Consider the following 25,651-nt stretch of genomic DNA (forward strand, 5'->3'; position numbering starts at 1 on the left):
AAGATTGAGAAAGATGATATATGTGTCAGGTTGAGGGAATGAGGAGAAGTGGGAGACCAAATTGGAGGTGGAAGGATGGAGTGAAGAAGATTTTGAGCAATCAGGGCCTGAACTTAAAGGAGGGTGAAAGGCGTGCAAGGAATAGAGTGAATTGGAACAATGTGATATACCGGGGTTGACGTGCTGTCAGTGGATTGAACCAGGGCATGTGAAGCGTCTGGGATAAATCATGGAAAATTTTTTTGTGGCCTGGATGTGGAAAGGGAGCTTTGGTTTCATTGCATTACACATGACAGCTAGAGACTGAGCGTGAATGAATGTGGCCTTTGTTGCCTTTTCCTAGCACTACCTCGTGCGGGGGGGGAGCGAGGGTGCCATTTCATGTGTGGCAGGGTGGCAATGGGAATGGATGAAAGCAGCAAGTATGATTATGTACATGTGCATATATGTATATGTCTGTGTATGTATATGTTGAAATGTATACGTATGTATATGTGCGTCTGTGGGCATGTATGTATACAGATGTGCATGTGGTTGGGTTGGGCCATTCTTTCATCTGTTTCCTTGCGCTACCTCACTAACGCGGGAGACAGCGACAAAGTATGATAAATGATAATGATAGGTGAGAGTTCAAATTACAGAGGCATAACTTTGTTGAGTATTCCTGGGAAATTATATGGGAGGGTATTGATTGAGAGGGTAAAGGCATGTACAGAGCATCAGGTTGAGGAAGAGCAGTGTGGTTTCAGAAGGGGTAGAGGATGTGTGGATCAGGTGCTTGCTATGAAGAATGTATGTGAGAAATACTTAGAAGAGATGGATTTATATGTAGCATTTATGGATTTGCAGAAGGCATATGACAGGATTGATAGAGATGCATTGTTAGAAAAGTTGTTAGAAGCAGTGAAAAGTTTTAACCATGGATGTAAGGCATGTGTGCGAGTAGGGAGAGAGGAAAGTGACATGTTCCCAGTGAATGTTGGTTTGTGGCAGGAGTGCGTGATATCTCCATGGCTGTTTAATTTGTGTATGGATGGGGTTGTTAGAGAGGTGAGTGCAAGAGTTTTGCAGAGAGGGTCAAGTATGCAGTCTGATCTGGATGAGAGGGCTTGTGAAGTGAGTCGGTTGTTGTTCACTGATGATGCAGCACTTTTGGCTGATTTGGATGAGAAACTGCAGAAGTTGATGACTGAGTTTGGTAAAGTGTATGAAAGAAGAAAGTAGAAAGTAAACATGAATAAGAGCAAGGGTTGAGGGACAAGTTAGTTTGGAGGTAAGTGTGAATGGAGAAAAACTGGAGGAAGTGAAGTGTTTTAGATATCTAATGATGGATTTAGCAGTGACTGGAAGCATGGAAGCATAAGTGAGTCACAGGGTGGGGAGGGAGCAAGGGTCCTGGGAATGTTGAAGAATGTGCAGAAGGCGAGAATGTTATCTTGGAGGGCAGAAATAGGTATGTTTGAAGGGATAGTGGTTCCAACCATGTTATATGGTTGCAAGGGTGGATGTGTTGGAAATGAGATGTTTAAGGACAATATGTGATGTGAGGTGGTTTGATTGAGTGAGTAATGAAAGATTAGAGAGATGTGTGGTAGCAAAAAGAATGTGGTTGAGAGAGCAGAGGAGGATGTGTTGAAATGGTTTAGACCTGTGGAGAGAATGAGTAAGGGTGATTGACAAAGAGGATATGTGTCAGAGGTAGAGGGAAGAAGGAGACCAAATTGGAGGTGGAGGGATGGAGTGAAAAGATTTTGAGTGATCGGGGCCTGAACATACAGGAGGTTGAAAGGCATGCAAGGAATAGAGTGGATTGAAATGATGTGGTATACCGGAGTCGATGTAAAGTGTCTGGGGTAATCCATGGAAAGGTAATCCATGGATGTGGAAAGGGAGCTGTGGTTTCGGTGCATTACATATGACAACTAGAGACTGAGTGTGAACGAATGTGACTGTTTTTTGTCGGTTCCTACCGCTGCCTCAAAGGAGAGGGGATGCTATTTCATGTCTTTAGCTGTCATGTGTAATGCAATAAAACCACAGCTCCCTTTCCACTTCCAGGCCCCACAAAGCTTTCCATGGTTTACTCCAGGTGCTTCACATGCCCTGGTTCAATCCATTAACAGCATGTCGACCCCAGTATACCACATCGTTCCAAATCACTCTATTCCTTGCAGGCTTTATACCCTTCTCTATGTTCAGGTCCCGATCTCTCAAAATCTTTGTCACTCCATCCTTCCACCTCCAGTTTGGTCTCCTGCTTCTTCTCATACTTCTACCTCTGACACATATATCCACTTTGTCAATCTTTCCTCACTCATTCTCTCCATGTGACCAAACCATTTCAACACACCCTTCTCTGCAATCTCAACCACGCTCTATTTATTACCACACATCTCTCTTACCCTTTCACTACTTACTTGATCAAACCACCTCTCACCACATATTGTCCTCAAACATCTCATTTCCAACACATCCACCCTCCTCTGCATATAACATTGTTGGAACCACTATTCCCTCAAACATACCCGTTTTTGCTCTCCGAGATAATTTTCTCTCCTTCCACATTCTTTATCGCATGCACATAATCGTGAAGGCGAGCAAGTATGAATATGTACATGTGTTTATATGCATATGTCTGTGTATGTATGTTTTTGTATATGTACATGTATGGGCATTTATGTATATATATATGTGTGTATAGAGTTGATAGAGATGCTCTGTGGAAGGTACTAAGAATATATGGTGTGGGAGGCAAGTTGTTAGAAGTAGTGAAAAGTTTTTATCGAGGATGTAAGGCATGTGTACGTGTAGGAAGAGAGGAAAGTGATTGGTTCTCAGCGAATGTAGGTTTTGCGGCAGGGGTGTGTGATGTCTCCATGATTGTTTAATTTGTTTATGGATGGGGCTGTTAGGGAGGTGAATGCAAGAGTTTTGGAAAGAGGGGCAAGTATGAAGTCTGTTGTGGATGAGAGAGCTTGGGAAGTGAGTCAGTTGTTGTTCGCTGATGATACAGCGCTGGTGGATGATTCATGTGAGAAACTGCGGAAGCTGGTGACTGAGTTTGGTAAAGTGTGTGAAAGAAGAAAGTTAAGAGTAAATGTGAATAAGAGCAAGGTTATTAGGTACAGTAGGGTTGAGGGTCAAGTCAATTGGGAGGTGAGTTTGAATGGAGAAAAACTGGAGGAAGTAAAGTGTTTTAGATATCTGGGAGTGGATCTGGCAGCGGATGGAACCATGGAAGCGTAAGTGAATCATAGGGTGGGGGAGGGGGCGAAAATCCTGGGAGCCTTGAAGAATGTGTGGAAGTCGAGAACATTATCTCGGAAAGCAAAAATGAGTATGTTTGAAGAAATAGTGGTTCCAACAATGTTGTGTGGTTGCGAGGCGTGGGCTATGGATAGAGTTGTGCGCAGGAGGGTGAATGTGCTGGAAATGAGATGTTTGAGGACAGTATGTGGTGTGAAGTGGTTTGATCGAGTAAGTAATGTAAGGGTAAGAGAGATGTGTAGAAATAAAAAGAGCATGGTTGAGAGAGCAGAAGAGGGTGTTTTGAAATGGTTTGGTCAAATGGAGAGAATGAGTGGGGAAAGATTGACCAAGAGGATATATGTGTCAGAGGTGGAGGGAACGAGGAGAAGTGGGAGACCAAATTGGAGGTGGAAAGATGGAGTGAAAAAGATTTTGAGTGATCGGGGCCTGAACATGCAGGAGGGTGAAAGGCGTGCAAGGAATAGAGTGAATTGGATGGATGTGGTATACCGGGGTCGATGTGTTGTCAATGGATTGAATCAGGGCATGTGAAGCGTCTGGGGTAAACCATGGAAAGTTGTGTGGGGCCTGGATGTGGAAAGGGAGCTGTGGTTTCGGGCATTACTGCATGACAGCTAGAGACTGAGTGTGAACGAATGGGGCCTTTGTTGTCTTTTCCTAGCGCTACATGAGGGGGGAGGGGGATGTCATTCCATGTGTGGTGAGGTGGCGATGGGAATGAATAAAGGCAGACAGTGTGAATTGTGTGCATGTGTATATATGTATGTGTCTGTGTGTGTATATATATGTGTACATTGAGATATATGGGTATGTATATTTGCGTGTGTGGACGTGTATGTATATACATTGTGTATGGGGGTGGGTTGGGCCATTTCTTTCGTCTGTTTCCTTGCGCTACCTCGCTAACGCGGGAGACAGCAACAAAGCAAAATAAATAAATAAATACATGAGTGGATGGGTCGTTTTTTGTCTATTTCCTGGCACTTTCTCGCTGATGCAGGAAACAGCAATTAAGTATAAGGAAATGAAAATAAATGATAGATTACATTGAGGAGAATGAAGCAATAAGTTTCCATGTGCATTTTCATATAATGATCGCATTGTCAGGCGAGATACAAGAATGAGATAGAGGATGTAGAACGGTCAGTTCATATACAAGGAAGAGATATAGTTAAAACGCCATCGTTAAACAAGCGTTACCAGTAACGCTTATTTACCAGTGACACCTTATGTACATCTCTTCCTTGTCTATCAAGTGACTGTTCAACGTCTTCTATCTCATTCTTGTATATCCCATGATGATGTAATCATTTCATGAAAATGCACTTGGGAACTTATTGTGTTTTATTTTCCTTGTGGCTATATGCTATAGCAGACCATGGCACCACTGTGACCTCTTGCAATGTATATTTATGAGTATATATGTACTGATTTACTACATTGTTAATGAACTACATCATTTGTTATGTAGAAGTGGTCTCAGGTCATGCTTCATCTAATATCCAATTTTAGAAAGTGCTTCTCGTATATACTCAGCTGTAATTGAATATGTAATGTGTGACAGAAAATCATGTAAAGAGATAATTTTAGCCACATAAATGTTTTCTTGAAGAATGTGTGGAAGTCGAGAACATTATCTCGGAAAGCAAAAATGGGTATGTTTGAAGGAATAGTGGTTCCAACAATGTTGTATGGTTGCGAGGCGTGGGCTATGGATAGAGTTGTGCGCAGGAGGATGGATGTGCTGGAAATGAGATGTTTGAGGACAATGTGTGGTGTGAGGTGGTTTGATCGAGTAAGTAACGTAAGGGTAAGAGAGATGTGTGGAAATAAAAAGAGCGTGGTTGAGAGAGCAGAAGAGGGTGTTTTGAAATGGTTTGGGCACATGGAGAGAATGAGTGAGGAAAGATTGACCAAGAGGATATATGTGTCGGAGGTGGAGGGAACGAGGAGAAGAGGGAGACCAAATTGGAGGTGGAAAGATGGAGTGAAAAAGATTTTGTGTGATCGGGGCCTGAACATGCAGGAGGGTGAAAGGAGGGCAAGGAATAGAGTGAATTGGAGCGATGTGGTATACCGGGGTTGACGTGCTGTCAGTGGATTGAATCGGGGCATGTGAAGCGTCTGGGGTAAACCATGGAAAGCTGTGTAGGTATGTATATTTGTGTGTGTGGACGTATGTATATACATGTGTATGGGGGTGGGTTGGGCCATTTCTTTCGTCTGTTTCCTTGCGCTACCTCGCAAACGCGGGAGACAGCGACAAAGCAAAAAAAAAAAAAAAAAAAATGTTTTCTTTTTCATATCACCTCACCAGTTCACTGGTAGATTATATGCATTAGGGATTTTAGCCTTTACTCAGACTTTTTCAAAATTTTCTGTAGGTGACTATGAGAGGAGTTGCTTTGGATCTTCCGTCAATGCTCTCGTTCATATGAATCAGCCTTTTAAGGAAGTTCCCATGGCAAAACTCATTGACTTGGTGAGTACATCTTTAACTTAAATTGATCTGTAATGTTTGCACTTATTTTCTTTTTATGCAGCTTACAAAATGAAAATTATTCCACAAATTTTGGTTTTGGTTTTGATTCATTCATTAAACCAAGTTTCACCATCATATTCCAACACTCTTGTCATTTATAGTTGTGCTTCTTTTTTATTATATTTAATCTCTCTAATTACACTTGTTTCATATCCATACCTATTGTGGCAGAAAGTGACACATGTGATAAAGATAGTTTGGAATATTTATTTATTTATTCATATTTATATATTTTATCCCTGGTGATAGGGGAGAAAGAATACTTCCCACACATTCCTCACGTGTCGTAGAAGGCGACCAAAGGGGACGGGAGTGGGGGGCTGGAAACCCTCCCCTTGTATTTTAACTTTCTAAAAGGGGAAACAGAAGAAGGAGTCACGCGGGGAGTGCTCATCCTCCTCGAAGGCTCAGATTGGGGTGTCTAAATGTGTGTGGATGTAACCAAGATGAGAAAAAAGTCACCATTCCTCTGTGAAAAACTTGACACAGTTCACTCTGATCTCAATATCCCTGTGCCTGAACCACTAATTGTGAACTACCATGATGGAGATCCTCCAGGGAAAAGCGAAAGATGTCTGATGGAACAGAAGATGCGGTGACAGGAGCTAAAGTGTTTGTACTTCCCTCAGGCTCAATACTAATCAATCCACACATTACATTGATGGTCGACACAATCAAGCCACTTATTTGTCAGCTTGTTGAGGAAGCTAATCTGCTGAAAATGTGGATATCCTTTTTGATTCCAAAAATTGAAGATGGCAATAACTTTGGTGAGAGCATCCAAGAGGAAACACTGGGAGAGATCCGAACAGTGGAATCTGAGGCTGCATCTTTCTTTGATCAGATATCAAGTTATTATATTACACGTGCCAAGCTTGTGTCTAAGGTTGCCAGGTATCCTCATATAGACTATTATCGCCGAACTGTTGTGGAGTTGGATGAGAAAGAATATCTCTCATTACGTATTACTTTGTCTGAGATCAGGAATCATTATGCTACACTCCATGACATGATCACCAAGAACATGGAGAAGAGCAAGAAGCCACGCTCTACCGACTCTATTGAAGGCATGTATTAATTTTTCTCCCCTATCCCCAGGGATAGGGGAGAAAGAATACTTCCCACACATTCCTCACGTGTCATAGAAGGCGACTAAAGGGGACAGGAGCAGGGGCCTGGAAATCCTCCCCTCCTTGTATTTTAACTTTCTAAAAGGGGAAAACAGAAAGAGTCACGTGAGGAGTGCTCATCCTCCTCGAAGGCTCAGATTGGGGTGTCTAAATGAGTGTGGATATAACCAAGATGAGAAAAAAGGAGAGAGAGGTAGTGTGTTTGAGGAAAGGAAACTGGATGTTTTGGCTCTGAGTGAAACGAAGCTCAAGGGTAAAGGGGAAGAGTGGTTTGGGAATGTCTTGGGAGTAAAGTCAGGGGTTAGTGAGAGGACAAGAGCAAGGGAAGGACTGGCACTACTCCTGAAACAGAAGTGGTGGGAGTATGTGATACAGTGTAAGAAAGTAAACTTGAGATTGATATGGGTAAAACTGAAAGTGGATGGAGAGAGATGGGTGATTATTGGTGCATATGCACCCGGGCATGAGAAGAAAGATCATGAAAGGCAAGTGTTTTGGGAGCAGCTGATTGAATGTGTTAGTAGTTTTGATGCACAAGACCGGGTTATAGTGATGGGTGATTTGAATGCAAGGGTGAGTAATGTGGCAGTTAAGGGAATAATTGGTGTACATGGGGTGTTCGGTGTTGTAAATGGAAATGGTGAAGAGCTTGTAGATTTATGTGCTGAAAAAGGACTGGTGAGTGGGAATACGTGGTTTAAAAAGAGAGATATACGAAAGTATACGTATATAAGTAGGAGAGATGGCCAGGGAGCATTATTGGATTACATGTTAATTGATAGGCACGCGAAAGAGAGACTTTTGGAGGTAGCGCTCGGAAAAGACAACAAAGGCTACTTTCGTTCACATTCAGTCTCTGGCTGTCATGTAATAATGCACCAAAACCACAGCTCCCTTTCCTTCATCCAGGCCCCACAGAACTTTCCATGGTTTACCCCAGATGCTTCACATGCCCTGGTTCAATCCATTGACAGCACATCGACCCCGGTATACCACATTGTTCCAATTCACTCTGTTCCTTGCACGCCTTTCACCCTCCTGCATGTTCAGGCCCCGATCACTCAAAATCTTTTTCACTCCATCTTTCCACCTCCAATTTGGTTTCCCACTTCTCCACCTTCCCTCCACCTCTGACACATATATCCTCTTTGTCAATATTTCCTCACTCATTCTCTCCATGTGACCAAACCATTTCAAAACATCCTCTTCTGCTCTCTCAACCACACTCTTTTTACTACCACACATCTCTCTTACCCTATTATTACTTACTCGTTCAAACCACCTCACACCATATATTGTCCTCAAACATCTCATTTCCAGCACATCCACCCTCCTCCGCACAACTCTATTCATAGCCCAGGCCTCGCAACCATATATCTTTGTTGGAACCACTATTCCTTCAAACATACTCATTTTTGCTTTCCGAGATAATGTTCTCGACTTCCACACATTCTTCAACGCTCCCAGAACTTTTGCCCCCTCCCCCACACCAAGATTAACTTCCGCTTCCATGGTTCCATCCGCTGCCAGATCTACTCCCAGATATCTAAAACACTTAACTTCCTCCATTTTTTCTCCATCAAAACTTACCTCCCAATTGACTTGTCCCTCAACCCTACTGTACCTGATAACCTTGCTCTTATTCACATTTACTCTCAGCTTTCTTCTTTCACACACACTTTACCAAACTCAGTTACCAGCTTCTGCAGTTTTTCACACGAATCAGCCACCAGCGCTGTCTCATCCGTGAAAAGCGACTGACTCACTTCCCAAGCTCTCTCTCATCCACAACAGACTGCATACTTGCGCCTCTTTCCAAAACTCTTGCATTTACCTTCCTAACAAACCCATCCGTAAACAAATTACACAACCATGGAAACATCACACACCCCTGCCGCAAACCTACATTTACTGAGAACCAATCACTTTCCTCTCTTCCTACATGTGCAAATGCCTTACATCCTCGATAAAAACTTTTCACTGCTTCTAACAACTTGCCTCCAACACCATATATTCTTAATACCTTCCACAGAGCATCTCTATCAACTCTATCATATTCCTTCTCCAAATCCATAAATGCTACGTACAAATCCATTTGCTTTTCTAAGTATTTCTCACATACATTCTTCAAAGCAAACACATGATCCACACATCCTCTACCACTTCTGAAACCACACTGCTCTTCCCCAATCTGATGCTCTGTACATGCCTTCACCCTCTCAATCAATACCCTCCCATATAATTTCCTAGGAATACTCAAGAAACTTATACCTCTGTAATTTGAGCACTCACTTTTATCCCCTTTGCCTTTGTACAATGGCACTATGCATGCATTCCGCCAATCCTCAGTCACCTCACCATGAGTCATACATACATTGAATAACCTTACTAACCAGTCAACAATACAGTCACCCCCCTTTTTTAATAAATTCCACTGCAATACCATCCAAGCCCGCTGCCTTGCCGGCTTTCTTTCTGCAAAGCTTTTACTACCTCTTCTCTGTTTATCAAATCATTCTCCCTAACCCTCTCACTTTGCACACCACTTCGACGAAGACACTCTATATCTGTCACTGTGTCATCAGACACATTCAACAAACCTTCAAAATACTCACTCCATCTCCTCACATCACCACTACTTTTTATCACCTCTCCATTAGCCCCCTTCACTGAAGTTCCCATTAACTCCCTTGTCTAATGAACTTTATTTATCTCCTTCCAAAACATCTTTTTTTCTCCCTTAGATTTAATGATACTCTCTCATCCCAGCTCTCATTTGCCGTCTTTTTCACTTCTTGCACCTTTCTCTTGTCCTCCTGCCTCTTTCTTTTATACATCTCCCAGTCATTTGCATTATTTCCCTGCAAAAATTGTCCAGATGGCTCTCTTCTCTTTCACTATCAATCTTACTTCTTCATTTCACCACTCACTACCCTTTCTAATCTCGCCACCTCTCACGTTTCTCATGCCACAAGCATCTTTTGCACAAGCCATCACTGCTTCCCTAAATCCATCCCATTCCTCCCCCTCTCCCCATACGTCCTTTGTTCTCACCTCTTTCCATTCAGTGCTCAGTCCCTCCTGGTACTTCCTCACACAAGTCTCCTTCCCAAGCTCACTTACTCTCACTCCTCTGTTCACCCCAACACTCTCTCTTCTTTTCTGAAAACCTCTACAAATCTTGACCCTCGCCTCCATAAGATAATGATCAGACATCCCTCCAGTTGCACCTCTCAGCACATTAACATCCAAAAGTCTCTCTTTCACGCGCCTATCAATTAACATGTAATCCAATAACGCTCTCTGGCCATCTCTCCTACTTACATACCTATACTTATGTATATCTCTCATGTATATCTCTCTTTTCAAACCAGGTATTCCCAATCACCAGTCCTTTTTCCGCACATAAATCTACAAGCTCTTGACCATTTTCATTTACAACACTGAACACCACATGTACACCAATTATTATCTCAACTGCCACATTACTCACCTTTGCATTCAAATCACCCATCTCTATAAGCTGTTCCCAAAACACTTGCCTTTCATAATCTTTCTTCTCATGCCCAGGTGCATTTGGACCCATAATCACCCATCTCTCTCCATCCACTTTCGGTTTTACCCATATCAATCTAGAGTTTACTTTCTTACACTTTATCACATACTCCCACAACTCCTGTTTCAGAAGTAGTGCTACTCCTTCCCTTGCTCTCTGTTTTTCAGTAAGGCCCCTCCTTGATGTGTACTTTTATTCATAACTAGAGTCTCCAGTTTAAAAAAAATATTGAGAATAATGATAATGATAATCATCTAATCTAAACATCAAAGAACTTTTCCCTTATCTTGCTTGGCAGTCCAGCTTCTTAATTGGTCTCCCATGTTATAACATGTCAAAAGCTTTCTGGCAGTCCTGATACAATAAATCAACCTGGCTTCCCCATTTGTCTAAATTGGAACTCACTTATTCATAAATTTCTAAGAGCTTCATTAAGCATGACTTCCTTTCCCAAGATGAGATGATTTAAGTACATAAGAGGAAGAACTGGAAAGATTGAAGGGACAAGAAAGTATAAGAAATAGGAAGTAGCAGCAGTTGTAAGACATATGTCATACCAAACAGACTTCATTGTAGATGTAACGAAGGACAGTGCATCTTTAGGTGGAGAAATTAGGTCATAAAGAAATTCCTTATTTTGTTATCCATTTTTCCAACATTAAAGCTTTGTGGGTGACTGTGGTAGTGAACAATTAGCTTGTGAAATATATGATTATGTACCTGAGGTTACTGACAAGGTTCTTTACATTTCAGCTATTCTCTGCCTGTTTTAGTTGTTACACGGTGTTTTCTTTCTGTTCATTCATTTTTATAAAGAAACATGCCTATGTTAGTTAATTTGACAAAGAATCTTTCAGTGTTTTGTTTCTGATATTTCGTTTAATTCATTTATGTTTTCTTCCCTTTACTCACCATAGCCACTTCCTGAAAAGGTAAATATATTTATCTCCTTATCTTTACAGGGTTTGACTTAACTCTTTATTTTGCCTAATTGAATATCCTAACTAAACAAGCAGTAAGACATTGATCACCTTTCAGCTTATGCAAGGCTTTCACCACCTCTTCTTCCTTCACTAAAGTACTCTCCATGGCTCTTTTGCTGTGCATACCACTCAGATCCAAACATACTGCATCTGCAACCCAATCATCTAACTTGCATCACTCTTATCTCCCCCTAACTTCACTACTTGTTACGACTCCCCCATTTGCCCCCTGTATTGATGTTCCATTTATTTTATTTTTTTCCTCACAGTATTAACCTACTTTCAAAACATCGTATTCTCTCTGAAGTTTACTGATACTCACTCACTCAACCCTCATTTACCCTTTTTTACAACCTCTCCACCCTCATACAGACTTTCTGTTATGTATTTCCCAATCATTTGACTCTTTCCATGTAAGTACTACCCAGATACCTCTCATTTCAATATCTAGCAACTTTATTCATCCCACCACTCACTCTCCTTTCTAACCAACCCACCTGCCACTTTTTGCATGCCACATGTCAGCACTCCTTTCCTAAACCCTAGCTTTGTTTGCCCTCACTTTTTTTTTGTTTTGCATTCAATCTCTCTTAGTATTTTTGTTCAGGTCTCTGTTCCAAGCTCAGTCACTTTCACCCATTTGCTGTAGCCCATTATGTTTCCTCTTTTGCGAATTCCTGTACAAATCTTCACCCTCATCTCCAATTGGGTAAAACTGAAAGTTGATGGAGAGAGGTGGGTGATTATTGGTGCATATGCACCTGGGCATGAGAAGAAAGATCATGAGAGGCAAGTGTTTTGGGAGCAGCTGAATGAGTGTGTTAGTGGTTTTGATGCACGAGACCTCCAATAGGTAATTATCATATATTCCACCAGTTGCCCTTTTCAGCATGATCACATCCAGAAGTCTCTCTTTTGCACTCATATCAACAGGTATGTAATTGAATAATGCTCGCTGAACATCTTTTACTTAAGTATGTATACTTGTGCAAAAACTCAATAAGCTGCTATAATTTCCATTTCCATTACATTACATTCAAATCACCCATTACAAATACCCAGAACTTTCACCTTTTATGATCTGTATTCTCATGGCCAGGTACATATGCGCTAATAATTACTTATCTCTTGCAATCCTTACACTTTTTCACATGCTACCTTAACTCCTGCTTCAGAAGTAGTGATACCCCTTCCTTATCTTTTTCCCCCACACCAACCCCTGACCTTACTTCAGAGACATTTCCACACCATTTTCCCACTTTACCCTTGAGCTTTTGTTTCACTCAGAGCCAGAATATCCAGGCTCCTTTCCTCAAACATACTACCTATCTTATTTTGTCTGTCTATTTATCTGTATTTCTGATTCCTGTTCCCTCAGGAAACTCCCATCAAGGGTTGGCATTGGCAAAAGAGTCTCCAGTTATCCCTGTCCTGACATACCTCCCTCACATATACCATTTCATGAATTCTCCTGTCTCTCTCTCCCTATAGTACTCTTCCACTCTGTTTCTTTATTTCACAGATGGTCTTCACTCACAACAACCCCTTTAATTGAACTATTACATGTTCTCTGTGTAAACTCCCTGTCTTGCATTTTTTCCATGAGCTCACACTACCTCAAAGTATTATGTTTCACCCACTCTACCACTCCATAATTTATTCCCTTAGCATTCCCAGCCATACCAAATTTCTTATTACTTCCATCATTCCATCTAGTCATACCACATGCTCTACTCAAATAACTCATTTCCAAAACCTGGATTCTTGACCTCAGTGACTCATTCCATGTCCATATTTAGGCAGCATAGGTCAAGGTTGGGAGGACTATGCTGTCCCATAATCTTTTCTTCATTTCCATTCTTTTACTTTTATCCTTCATTGTTCTGTTAAGGGACTCAATGAATCTTGTATCCTGTACTGCTTTATCTTTTATCTTTCCATTCATTTCACCAGACTTACTTAAGATATCTCCCAAATACTTAAGTTCTGTCACCTCTTCCAGTCTTTCTCCCCCTCATATCCTCAACACAGTCTGGTACACTTTCTTTTCTTACTCTATAGGGCTTTGCAGTAGCCTTACTTTCACTTTCTTTCCTTTCAAGCAATATAGTCATACCTTTACTTGCATTTATCTTCAATTGCTTGTGCTTACACTAGTCATAAAATACATGAACAACCTCCTGCAACCTCTCTCCACTCTCAGCAAACAACACCGTATCATCCACAACCAGGCTTGTCACTGACCACCTTACCTCACCACCACACTCCATCTTTCCATGCCTTTTCCCTAGTTTTGCTTTCTTCTCTGTTATCACTCCATCCACATATATGTTATAAAGCCATGGTGACATCACACAGCCCTGCCTCACACACATATGTATACCTAAACTTATGCTGAACTGTCCATCCAATCTTATACAGGCATTTGCTCCTCTGTGGAAGGCTTTCACACCATCTGAAAGTTGTCCCTCAACCCCTTATATTCTTACTTCATCCCATAAAGCATTCCACTTGACTCAGTTGTATGCTTTCTACTGATCCATAAAATCTTTACATAGCTTCTTACCTTTTGCTTAGATGATTTTCCACAGTCATTCTCAACACAAAACTCTGATCCAAACATCCCCTACCTTTCCAAAAATCCTCCATCACTCTTATCTGTCAACACTCTTCATTTCTTGGTGTACTTAACACAATTATTCTCCTACAGTTGCTATATACAACCTTAGCACCTTTTCTTTTGAAAAGAAAAAAAGGAACAGTAATAACTTCCACCCAATCCTCAAGTGCAACTTTCTACTTCCATGCTAAATGCATTCAGTCTATCACATTTTCTCTTCCATACTTCAATAATTTAGCAGTAGTCCTGTCCACTCCAGGTGCCTTTCTTAGCTTCAGCCTCAGTATTGTCCATTTCACCTCCCTTCTTGCTATAGGTTCCTACATTTGCATTCTTCTCCTTCTATCTTCCATAACTTTGCATGGAACAACTGCTGCCCCATCTTCTCCCACATTCATCATTTTTTCAAAATACTCTTTCCATCTCCCTTTCTTTTCTTCCTTTTGATTCAGCAACTTCACTTCCTTACTTCTTACCCTAACATTTCCACTCTTACATTCACCTCTCCTTTTTCACCTTCCAGTACAATTTCTTATTTTTCTTACACTTTTCACTCAACTTTCTTCCAAAATCTTCATCTACTCTTCCATTTCTTTTCTCAGTCAGACTCTTAACATTCCACTTACACATCTTGTTTTCTTCTCTCCTCCTTTGCTGAACTTCCACTTGTACAGTTCTTTCAAGCAATCTACCATTTTCATCTTCTCCACAGCTCTTTGAATCTCATCCATCCTCCATGCATTTTCACTTTCAATCTTATATCTTACAACATCATATCCAACTACTAATTCTACAATCTTAGATGGTCTTTTTCTGAAAATTTAAACACCTCATTTGCACATGACTTTATCTCTACACTTGTTGCACTTCCATCTAAATCTTCAGTCACCATTCTTTTGTACTCCTTCCTGCATTCTTTCTGCTTCACCTTCTTGTTTGCCAACAGTTTTGCCTCTCCGTTCTTCCTTATACTATACCTTCACTTCTACTTGATTCTCACCTCCTAAAGAACAGCAAAAATTTCATAATCTCCAAAGAATCCTTTCACAACTTTAGCATGTAGCGCAACTTTTCTCACCATTTCATCCACAGCCACATAAGCAGTCACACCTTTTGTTTTTCACTTCCATCATTTCTCATTCACATATATCTGTTAATCATCATGTGCTGAAAAAAAGTTATTTGCAAGAAATAATCCTCTTTCAACACAGATATCCACGAGATGAATTCCAGTCTGATTTACTCCAGGCACTCCCCATTTTATGCCCCACCTTTACATTCATTATTTATATTTATTTATTTTGCTTTGTCGCTGTCTCCCGCATTAGCGAGGTAGCGCAAGGAAACAGACGAAAGAATGGCCCAACGCACCTACGTCCACACATGCAAATATACATACCTATACATCTCATCGTATACACATATATACACACACAGACATATACTATATACACAAGTACATAATTCAATACTGTTTGCCTTTATTCATGCCCATCGCCACCCCGCCACACATGAAATAACAGCCCCCTCCCCCTGCATGTGCGTGAGGTAGCGCTAGGAAAAGACAACAAAGGCCACATTCGTTCACGCTCAGTCTCTAGCTGTCATGTATAATGCACTGAAACCACAGCTCCCTTTCCACATCCAGGCCCCACACAACTTTCCATGGTTTACCCCAGACGCTTCATATGCTGTGGTTCAATCCATTGACAGCACGTCAACCCTGGTATACCACATCGTTCCAGTTCACTCTATTCCTTGCACGCCTTTCACTCTCCTGCATGTTCATGCCCCGATCACTCAAAGTCTTTTTCACTCCATCTTTCCACCTCCAATTTGGTCTCCCACTTCTCCTCGTTCCCTCCACCCCTGACACATATATCCTCTTGGTCAATCTTTCCTCACTCGTTCCCTCCATGTGACCAAACCATTTCAAAACACCCTCTTCTGCTCTCTCAACCACACTCTTTATATTACCACACATCTCTCTTACCCTATTATTACTTACTCGATCAAACCACCTCACACCACTTATTGTCCTCAAACATCTCATTTCCAGCACATCCACCCTCCTGCGCACAACTCTATCCATAGCCCACACCTCGCAACTATATAACGTTGTTGGAACCACTATTCCTTCAAACATACCCATTTTTGCTTACCGAGATAATGTTCTCGACTTCCACACATTCTTCAAGGCTCCCAGAACTTTCGCCCCCTCCCACACCCTATGATTCACTTCCGCTCCCATGGTTCCATCCGCTGCCAAATCCACTCCCAGATATCTGAAACACTTCACTTCCTCCAGTTTTTCTCCATTTAAACTTACCTCCCAATTGACTTGTCCCTCAACCCTACTGTACCTAATAACCTTGCTCTTATTCACATTTACTCTCAGCTTTCTTCTTTCACACACTTTACTAAACTCAGTCACCAGCTTCTGCAGTTTCTCACATGAATCAGCCACCAGCACTGCATCATCAGGCGAACAACAACTGACTCACTTCCCAAGCTCTCTCATCCACAACAGACTGCATAATTGCCCCTCTTTCCAAAACTCTTGCATTCACCTCCCTAACAACCCCATCCATAAACAAATTAGACAACCATGGAGACATCACACACCCCTGCCACAAACCAACATTCACTGAGAACCAATCACTTTCCTCTCTTCCTACACGTACACATGCCTTACATCCTCGATAAAAACTTTTCACTGCTTCTAACAACTTGCCCCCCACACCATATATTCTTAATACCTTCCACAGAGCATCTCTATCAACTCTGTCATATGCCTTCTCCAGATCCATAAATGCTACATGGAAATCCATTTGCTTTTCTAAGTATTTCTCACATACATTCTTCAAAGCAAACACCTGATCCACACATCCTCTACCACTTCTGAAACCACACTGCTCTTCCCCAGTCTGATGCTCTGTACATGCCTTCACCCTCTCAATCAATACCCTCCCATATAATTTCCCAGGAATACTCAACAAACTTATACCTCTGTAATTTGAGCACTCACTTTTATCCCCATTGCCTTTGTACATTGGCACTATGCAAGCATTCCTCCAATCCTCAGGTGCCTCACCATGAGTCATACTTACATTAAATAACCTTACCAACCAGTCAACAATACAGTCACCCCCTTTTTTGATAAATTCCACTGCAATACCATCCAAACCCGCTGCCTTGCCGGTTCTCATCTTCCACAAAGCTTTTATTACCTCTTCTCTGTTTACCAAATCATTCTCCTGACCCTCTCACTTTGCACACCACCTCGACCAAAACACCCTATATCTGCCACTCTATCATCAAACACATTCAACAAAACTTCAAAATACTCACTCCATCTCCTTCTCATATCACCACTACTTGTTATTACCTCCCCATTACCCCCCTTCACTGATGTTCCCATTTGTTCCCTTGTCTTACGCACTATATTTACCTCCTTCCAAAACATCTTTCTATTCTCCCTAAAATTTAATGATACTCTCTCACCCCAACTCTCGTTTGCCCTCTTTTTCACCTCTTGCACCTTTCTCTTGACCTCTTGCCTCTTTCTTTTATACATCTCCCACTCATTTGCATTATTTCCCTGCAAAAATCATCCAAATGCCTGTCCCTTCTCTTTCAATAATAATCTTACTTCTTCATTCTACCACTCGCTACCCTTTCTAATCTGCCCACCTCCCATGCTTCTCATGCCACGAGCATCTTTTGTGCAAGCCATCACTGCTTCTCTAAATATATCACATTCCTCCCCCACTCCCCTTACATCCTTTGTTCTCACCTTTTTCCATTCTGTACTCAGTCTCTCCTGGTACTTCCTCACACAAGTCTCCTTCCCAAGCTCACATACTCTCACCACTCTCTTCACCCCAACATTCTCTCTTCTTTTCTGAAAACCTCTACAAATCTTCACCTTCACCTCCACAAGATAATGATCAGACATCCCTCCAGTTGCACCTCTCAGCACATTAACATCCAAAAGTCTCTCTTTTGCGCACCTATCAATTAACACGTAATCCAATAACTCTCTGGCCATCTCTCCTACTTACATATGTATAATTATGTATATCTCTCTTTTTAAACCAGGTATTCCCAATCACCAGTCCCTTTTCAGCACATAAATCTACAAGCTCTTCACCATTTCCATTTATAACACTGAACACCCCATCTACACCAATTATTCCCTCAACTGCAACATTACTCACCTTTGCATTCAAATCACCCATCACTATAACCTTGTCCCGTGCATCAAAACTACTAACACACTCACTCAGCTGCTCCCAAAACACTTGCCTCTCATGATCTTTCTTCTCATGCCCAGGTGCATATGCACCAATAATCACCCATCTCTCTCCATCCACTTTCAGTTTTACCCATATCAATCTAGAGTTTACTTTCTTACACTCTATCACATACTCCCAACACTCCTGTTTCAGGAGTAGTGCTACTACTTCCCTTGCTCTTGTCCTCTCACTAACTCCTGACTTTACATTCATATCGCTCATTACAACCACCTTCATCCCCTCAAACCCATTTTCTAGGAATGCTTCATTTCATCCTTACCCTGCACAGGTTTGATGGTCACAGGTGCATACTTCACAATTCCCATCTTTCCTTTCACCTACACTGTTCTTGATCCATTCCATCCATGCTCTGTATTGCCCTCCCATACTCTCAATGATAGCACTGTTGCACATCTGTCTTTCCTTCTTTTTTGATAGTTTTCATTCTTTCCCATCCATATCACTCCTCTTTTCCCTCTTTCCTGATAGTTTTCATTCTTTCCCATCCATACCATTCCTCTTTTCCCTCTTTCCTGATAGTTTTCATTCTTTCCCATCCATACTACTCCTCTTTTCCCCTATTTCCTGATAGTTTTCATTCTTTCCCATACATACCACTACTCTTTCAAACCATCCCACAACTTGTCTTCATCATTATCATTCTCACTCCATACACCCTGCCCAAGGATATGGTTTTTCCTAATCCGTAGCACATCCAAAGTATAACTTCTGAGATTCTCCTTTTTTCTCAGTAGTCATTCCATTAACTTTCAGAGCCATCTCCCTCAGTCGCTTGGCTCTTTTACTCCCCGGCATAACTGGTGGACTATAGTGCTGATTCTGAGCCTTTAGTGCTTTACCCTTGGCAGGCCATTGACAAGGCAACTCCAGTACAGTTATTTCGGTGACAAAGATATACAGAATGTAAATAGAATAAATAGTATCAGTTCTAAACAATTGAAATATACACTTTACAGTAAACCCTTGATTTAGCAGACCCCTATATAATGGATTTCAGATTCAATGGACAAATGATGATACAGCACATTAATTAATGATGATTTAAAAAAAAACTCAAACACCACACCCTGCACATTTCATATTGCACTTGTTTTGGGGTAGACTCGCTTTGTTTCAGCCTCAGTCTGCCTCAAGCTATAGTGTGGTCAGGTTGCGTATAAAGTGTTTCTGTTATTTCAGAATTGTGACTTTATTAGATAATTTTGGAATCCTGTCAATTCCAAATGGCATCAAAGGATTGTGAGAGGTGCAATGAAAGCAGGTAGTCTATCCTCGCTTTATCTTAAAGAAGTATTCTTTCACTGGAGAGGGGTGGCATCACCCCTATCTCTGTCAGATGCCTGCCTGCAACTGCCCTGCAAATGTTACCACACTGCTGGGTGATGTTGGTTTTGCAAAGATAGGCAGCCTCTGTCATCCAGCTTCACTGAGTATTGTCTGTGCAGCTTCATCTCCATTATCACGCCCAACCTGTCCCACACATTCAGAGTGACATCCTGCACACAGCCAGGGGTGCCCACGGACAGCTGGGGCAGTGTAGCTGTATCATCTGCTGGGCTGCCCTGCATGTGAACCTGGTTCTCTTCTGTGTTCTGCTCCCTGTTTCACAGAGCAGTTCTTCATAACCAATTTATCAGATTATGTCCTGCCTGTGAGCCTGGTTCTCTGCTATGTTCTGCTCCCTGTTTTGCAGAGCAGTTCTCCATAGCCAGTTTATCAGATAATGGTGCCGGGGTACCGGGACACCATCCTGCAACTTCTTCTTGCTGCCAGCTGTGCAGGTTACTTATCCCCCTCTCTTAGGAGGTTGTTGAGATATTGGAGCATAGCCTGAGTCACTATGCTGTTGTGCAGGTTACCTCCAACACCCATATGGCTGTGTTTACTTCTGCTTCAGCATGTCCATTGGACTGGGGGAAGTGGGCTAAGGAGATGCAGACCATGATTCCCCATTTTTTGTAGAAAACTTCCATCTTGTTGCTGTTTAGATTGGTTTCCCCATCCTAGGTGATTTCCTTAGATGCATTCGATCTCCAGAAGGTAAACAGCCTTGTGATACTTGAGATTTTCCCTCATAGGCTCAAATCCTACTCACTGCGCCACGTAAGAGATGCAATTAAAGCAGGTATTCCATCCTCACTTTATTATAAAGAAGTATCCTTTCACAGGAGAGGGTTGGCAGTACCTCTGTCTTAGTCTGACTCCTGCCTCCAACTGCCTGGTAAGCGTTCCCATGCTGTTGGGTGCCTGCCGCCCAGTTATCATACCACACACTAAACCCAACAATGATAGTGGAGTTACAAGAAAGTGTGTGAACTTAAATGTGGCACAGAAATAGGCTACATTCAATTTAAGGACTTTTGGCATTAATAGACACCCCTTCTCCACTATTAGTCTGTTAAATCAAGGGTTTACTGTAGTTGGGAAGAGGGGTGATTATGCAGTCTGTGGGGAATGAGAGGGCCTGAGAAGTGAGTCAGTTGTTTGCTGTGTACAGCACTTGTGGCAGATTCAGGTGAGAAACTGAAGTTTGGAAGAATGCATGAAAGGAGAAAGGTGAGAGTGAATATGAATAAAAGCAAGGTTATTAGGTTGAGCAGGGCTGAGGAACAAGGTAGTTGAGGTGTAAGTGTGAATGGAGAAAACTTAGAGGAAATGAAGAGTTTTAGATATCTAGGAATGAACATGGCAGCAAATGGAACCATGGAAGTGGAAGGGAGTCATAGGGTGGGGGAGGGGATGAAGGTTTGGGGAGTGATGAAGAATATGTAGAAAGAAAGAACGTTATCTGGGAGTACAAAATTAGGTATTTTTGAAGGATTAGTAGTCCCAGCAGTATGTGGTGTGAGGTTTGATCAAGTAAGTGATGAAATGATGAGAGAGATGTGTGGTAATAAAGAGAGTTTGGTTCAGAGAGCAGAGTGTGTGCAGAAATGGTTTGGACATATGGAGAGAATAAGTGAGGAAAGGTTGATAAAGAAGATATGTGCTGAAAGTGGAGGGAACAAGGAGATCAGGGAGACCAAACTGGAAATGGAAGGATGGAGTGAAAAAGATTCTGAGCAGTTGGGGCCTGAACATGTAGGAGTATGAAAGGCATACACAGGATAGAGTGAATGATATGGTATATTTGGGTCGATGTGCTCTCATCGGACTGAACCAGGGCATGTGAACTATCTGCAGTAAACCATAGAAAAATCTGTGAGGTCTAAATATGGAGAGGGAGCTGTTGTTTTGGTGTGTTACACATAACAGCTCCAGCTCAAGAATGGATGTGTGCAACTGTGGCCTTTCTTCCTGGTGCTACCTCAGTATTGCAGGAAACAGCAATCAAGTATGAAAGAAAGAAGATATATATGTATGTTTATATATATATGTATGTGTATGAGTGTGCTTGTATATATGTGTGTATATGAGTGGATTGGTCTTTCTTCACCAGTTTCCTGGTGCTACCTCACTGTTGTAGGAAATGGCAGTCAAGTATAATAATGATAATGATATTAATGTTAATAATGATTTGGTAAACAGTGAAGAGGTAGTGAAAGCTTTGTGGAAGATGAAAGCCGGCAAGGCGGTGGGTTTGGATGGTATTGCAGTGGAATTTATTAAAAAAGGGGGTCACTGTGTTGTTGACTGGTTGGTGAGGATATTCATTGTATTTTTGGCTCATGGTGAAGTGCCTGAGGATTGGCAGAATGCATGCATAGTGCCATTGTACAAAGGCAAACGGGATAAAGGTGAGTGTTCAAATTTCAGAGGTATAAGTTTGTTGAGTATACCTGGGAAATTATATGGGAGGGTATTGATTGAGAGGGTGAAGGTATGTACAGAGCATCAGATTGGGAAAGAGCAGTGTGGTTTCAGAAGTAGTAGAGGATGTGTGGATCAGGTGTTTGCTTTGAAGAATGTATGTGAGAAATACTTAGAAAAGCAAATGAATTTGTATGTAGAATTTATGGATCTGGAGAAGGCATATGATAGTTGAAAGAGATGCTTTGTGGAAGGTATTATGAGTATATGGTGTGGGAGGCAAGTTGCTGGAAGTAGTGAAAAGTTTTTATCGAGGATGTACGGAATCTGTATGAGTAGGAAGAGAGGAAAGTGATTGGTTTTCAGTGAATGTCAGTTTGTGGCAGGGTTGAATGATGTCTCCATGATTGTTTGATTTGTTCATGGATAGGGTTGTTGGGGAGGTGAATGCAAGAGTTTTGGAGAGAGTGGCAAGTATGCAGTCTGTTGTGGATGAGAGAGCTTGGGAAGTGAGTCAGTTGTTGTTCGCTGATGATACAGTGCTGGTGGCTGATTTGGTGAGAACCTGCCGAAGCTGGTGACTGAGATTGGTAAAGTGTGTGAAAGAAGAAAGCTGAGAGTAAATATTAATAAGAGCAAGGTTATTAGGTACAGTAGGGTTGAGGGACAAGTCAATTGGGAGGTGGGTTGAGGGACAAGTCAATTGGGAGGTAAGTTTGAACAGAGAAAAACTGGAGGATGTGAAGTGTTTTAGATATCTGGAAGTGGATTTGGCGGCAGATGGAACCATGGAAGTGGAAGTGAGTCACCAGGTGGGGGAGGGGGCGAAAGTTCTGGGAGTGTTGAAAAATATGTGGAAGGTGAAAACATTATCTTGGAAAGCAAAAATGAGTATGTTTCCAACAATGTTAAATGGTTGCGAGGCATGGGCTATATAGATAGGGTTGTGCGGAGGAGGGTGGATGTGTTGGAAATGAGATGTTTGAGGACAATATGTGGTGTGAGGTGGTTTGATTGAGTAAGTAATGAAAGGGTAAGAGAGATGTTTGGTAATAAAAAGAGTTTGGTTGAGAGAGCAGAAGAGGATGTATTGAAATGGTTTGGTCACATGGCGAGAATAAGTGAGGAAAAATTGACAGAGGATGTTGGAGGTAGAAGGGTTGAGTGAAAAATATTTTGAGCGATCGGGACCTGAGCATACGGGAGGGTGAAAGGCGTGCAAGGAATAGAGTGAATTGGAATGATGTGGTATACCGGGATTGATGTGCTGTCAATGGATTGAACCAGGGCGTATGAAGCGTCTGGGGTAAACCATGGAAAGTTTTGTGGGACCTGGATGTGGAAAGGGAGTTGTGGTTTCGATGCATTATACATGACAGCTAGAGAGTGGGTGTGAACGAATATGGCCTTTGTTGTCTTTTCCTAGCGCTACCTCACATGAGTGCGGGGGGAGGAGGTTGTCATTTCATGTGTGGTGGGGTGGCAATGAGAATGAATAAAGGCAGCAAGTATGAATTATGAATTATATATATATATTTAATTATATAATTATTTAATGTATGTATGACTCATGGTGAGGTGCCTGAGGATTGGCGGAATGCGTGCTTAGTGCCATTGTACAAAGGCAAAGGGGATAAGAGTGAGTGCTCAAATTACAGAGGTATAAGTTTGTTGAGTATTCCTGGTAAATTATATGGGAGGGTATTGATTGAGAGGGTGAAGGCATGTACAGAGCATCAGATTGGGGAAGAGCAGTGTGGTTTCAGAAGTGGTAGAGGATGTGTGGATCAGGTGTTTGCTTTGAAGAATGTATGTGAGAAATACTTAGAAAAGCAAATGGATTTGTATGTAGCATTTATGGATCTGGAGAAGGCATATGATAGAGTTGATAGAGATGCTCTGTGGAAGGTATTAAGAATATATGGTGTGGGAGGAAAGTTGTTAGAAGCAGTGAAAGGTTTTTATCGAGGATGTAAGGCATGTGTACGTGTAGGAAGAGAGGAAAGTGATTGGTTCTCAGTGAATGTAGGTTTGCGGCAGGGATGTGTGATGTCTCCATGGTTGTTTAATTTGTTTATGGATGGGGTTGTTAGGGAGGTAAATGCAAGAGTTTTGGAAAGAGGGGCAAGTATGAAGTCTGTTGGGGATGAGAGAGCTTGGGAAGTGAGTCAGTTGTTGTTCGCTGATGATACAGCACTGCTGGCTGATTCATGTGAGAAACTGCAGAAGCTGGTGACTGAGTTAGGTAAAGTGTGTGGAAGAAGAAAGTTAAGAGTAAATTTGAATAAGAGCAAGGTTATTAGGTACAGTAGGGTTGAGGGTCAAGTCAATTGGGAGGTGAGTTTGAATGGAGAAAAACTGGAGGAAGTGAAGTGTTTTAGATATCTGGGAGTGGATCTGGCAGCGGATGGAACCATGGAAGCGGAAGTGGATCATAGGGTGGGGGAGGGGGCGAAAATTCTGGGGGCCTTGAAGAATGTGTGGAAGTCGAGAACATTATCTCGGAAAGCAAAAATGGGTATGTTTGAAGGAATAGTGGTTCCAACAATGTTGTATGGTTGCGAGGCGTGGGCTATGGATAGAGTTGTGCGCAGGAGGATGGATGTGCTGGAAATGAGATGTTTGAGGACAATGTGTGGTGTGAGGTGGTTTGATCGAGTGAGTAACGTAAGGGTAAGAGAGATGTGTGGAAATAAAAAGAGCGTGGTTGAGAGAGCAGAAGAGGGTGTTTTGAAATGGTTTGGGCACATGGAGAGAATGAGTGAGGAGAGATTGACCAAGAGGATATATGTGTCGGAGGTGGAGGGAACGAGGAGAAGAGGGAGACCAAATTGGAGGTGGAAAGATGGAGTGAAAAGGATTTTGTGTGATCGGGGCCTGAACATGCAGGAGGGTGAAAGGAGGGCAAGGAATAGAGTGAATTGGAGTCATGTGGTATACAGGGGTTGACGTGCTGTCAGTGGATTGAATCAAGGCATGTGAAGCGTCTGGGGTAAACCATGGAAAGCTGTGTAGGTATGTATATTTGCGTGTGTGGACGTGTGTATGTACATGTGTATGGGGGGGGGGGAGGTTGGGCCATTTCTTTCGTCTGTTTCCTTGCGCTACCTCGCAAACGCGGGAGACAGCGACAAAGTATAAAAAAAAAAAAAAAAAAAAAAAAAAAAAAAAAAAAAATATATATATATGTATACATTGAAATGTATAGATATATATATGTGCATGTGTGGAATTGTATGTATATGAATGTGTATGTGGGTGGGTTGGGCCATTCTTTTGTCTGTTTCCTTGCGCTACCTCCCTAAAGCGGGAGACCGACAAAGTATAATAAATAAAATATAGATAATAATAATAATAATAATAATAATAATAATAATAATAATAATGATAATAATAATAATAATAATGATAATAATTATTATGATAATAAGGTTCGTTGAATGTGTTTGATGATACAGTGGCAAATATAGGGTGTTTTGGT

The 25,651-nt window shown here is 41.7% G+C and overlaps 1 protein-coding gene and 1 pseudogene across 1 annotated transcript in view; both read left to right on the forward strand.

Annotated features, from left to right (window-relative positions):
• Positions 1–25,651, forward strand: part of Ocrl (Oculocerebrorenal syndrome of Lowe) — a 255,729-nt gene that overhangs the window by 189,316 nt on the left and 40,762 nt on the right. The window contains exon 15 of the mRNA XM_071665596.1: positions 5,655–5,752. Within this exon, the coding sequence (XP_071521697.1) occupies positions 5,655–5,752 (98 nt within the window). The remainder of the gene's footprint in view (positions 1–5,654; positions 5,753–25,651) is intronic.
• Positions 6,141–6,931, forward strand: LOC139750826 (proteasome activator complex subunit 3 pseudogene; annotated as a pseudogene).

The sequence above is a fragment of the Panulirus ornatus genome, chromosome 10, assembly GCF_036320965.1.
Source record: "Panulirus ornatus isolate Po-2019 chromosome 10, ASM3632096v1, whole genome shotgun sequence".
Lineage (NCBI taxonomy): Eukaryota > Metazoa > Arthropoda > Malacostraca > Decapoda > Palinuridae > Panulirus > Panulirus ornatus.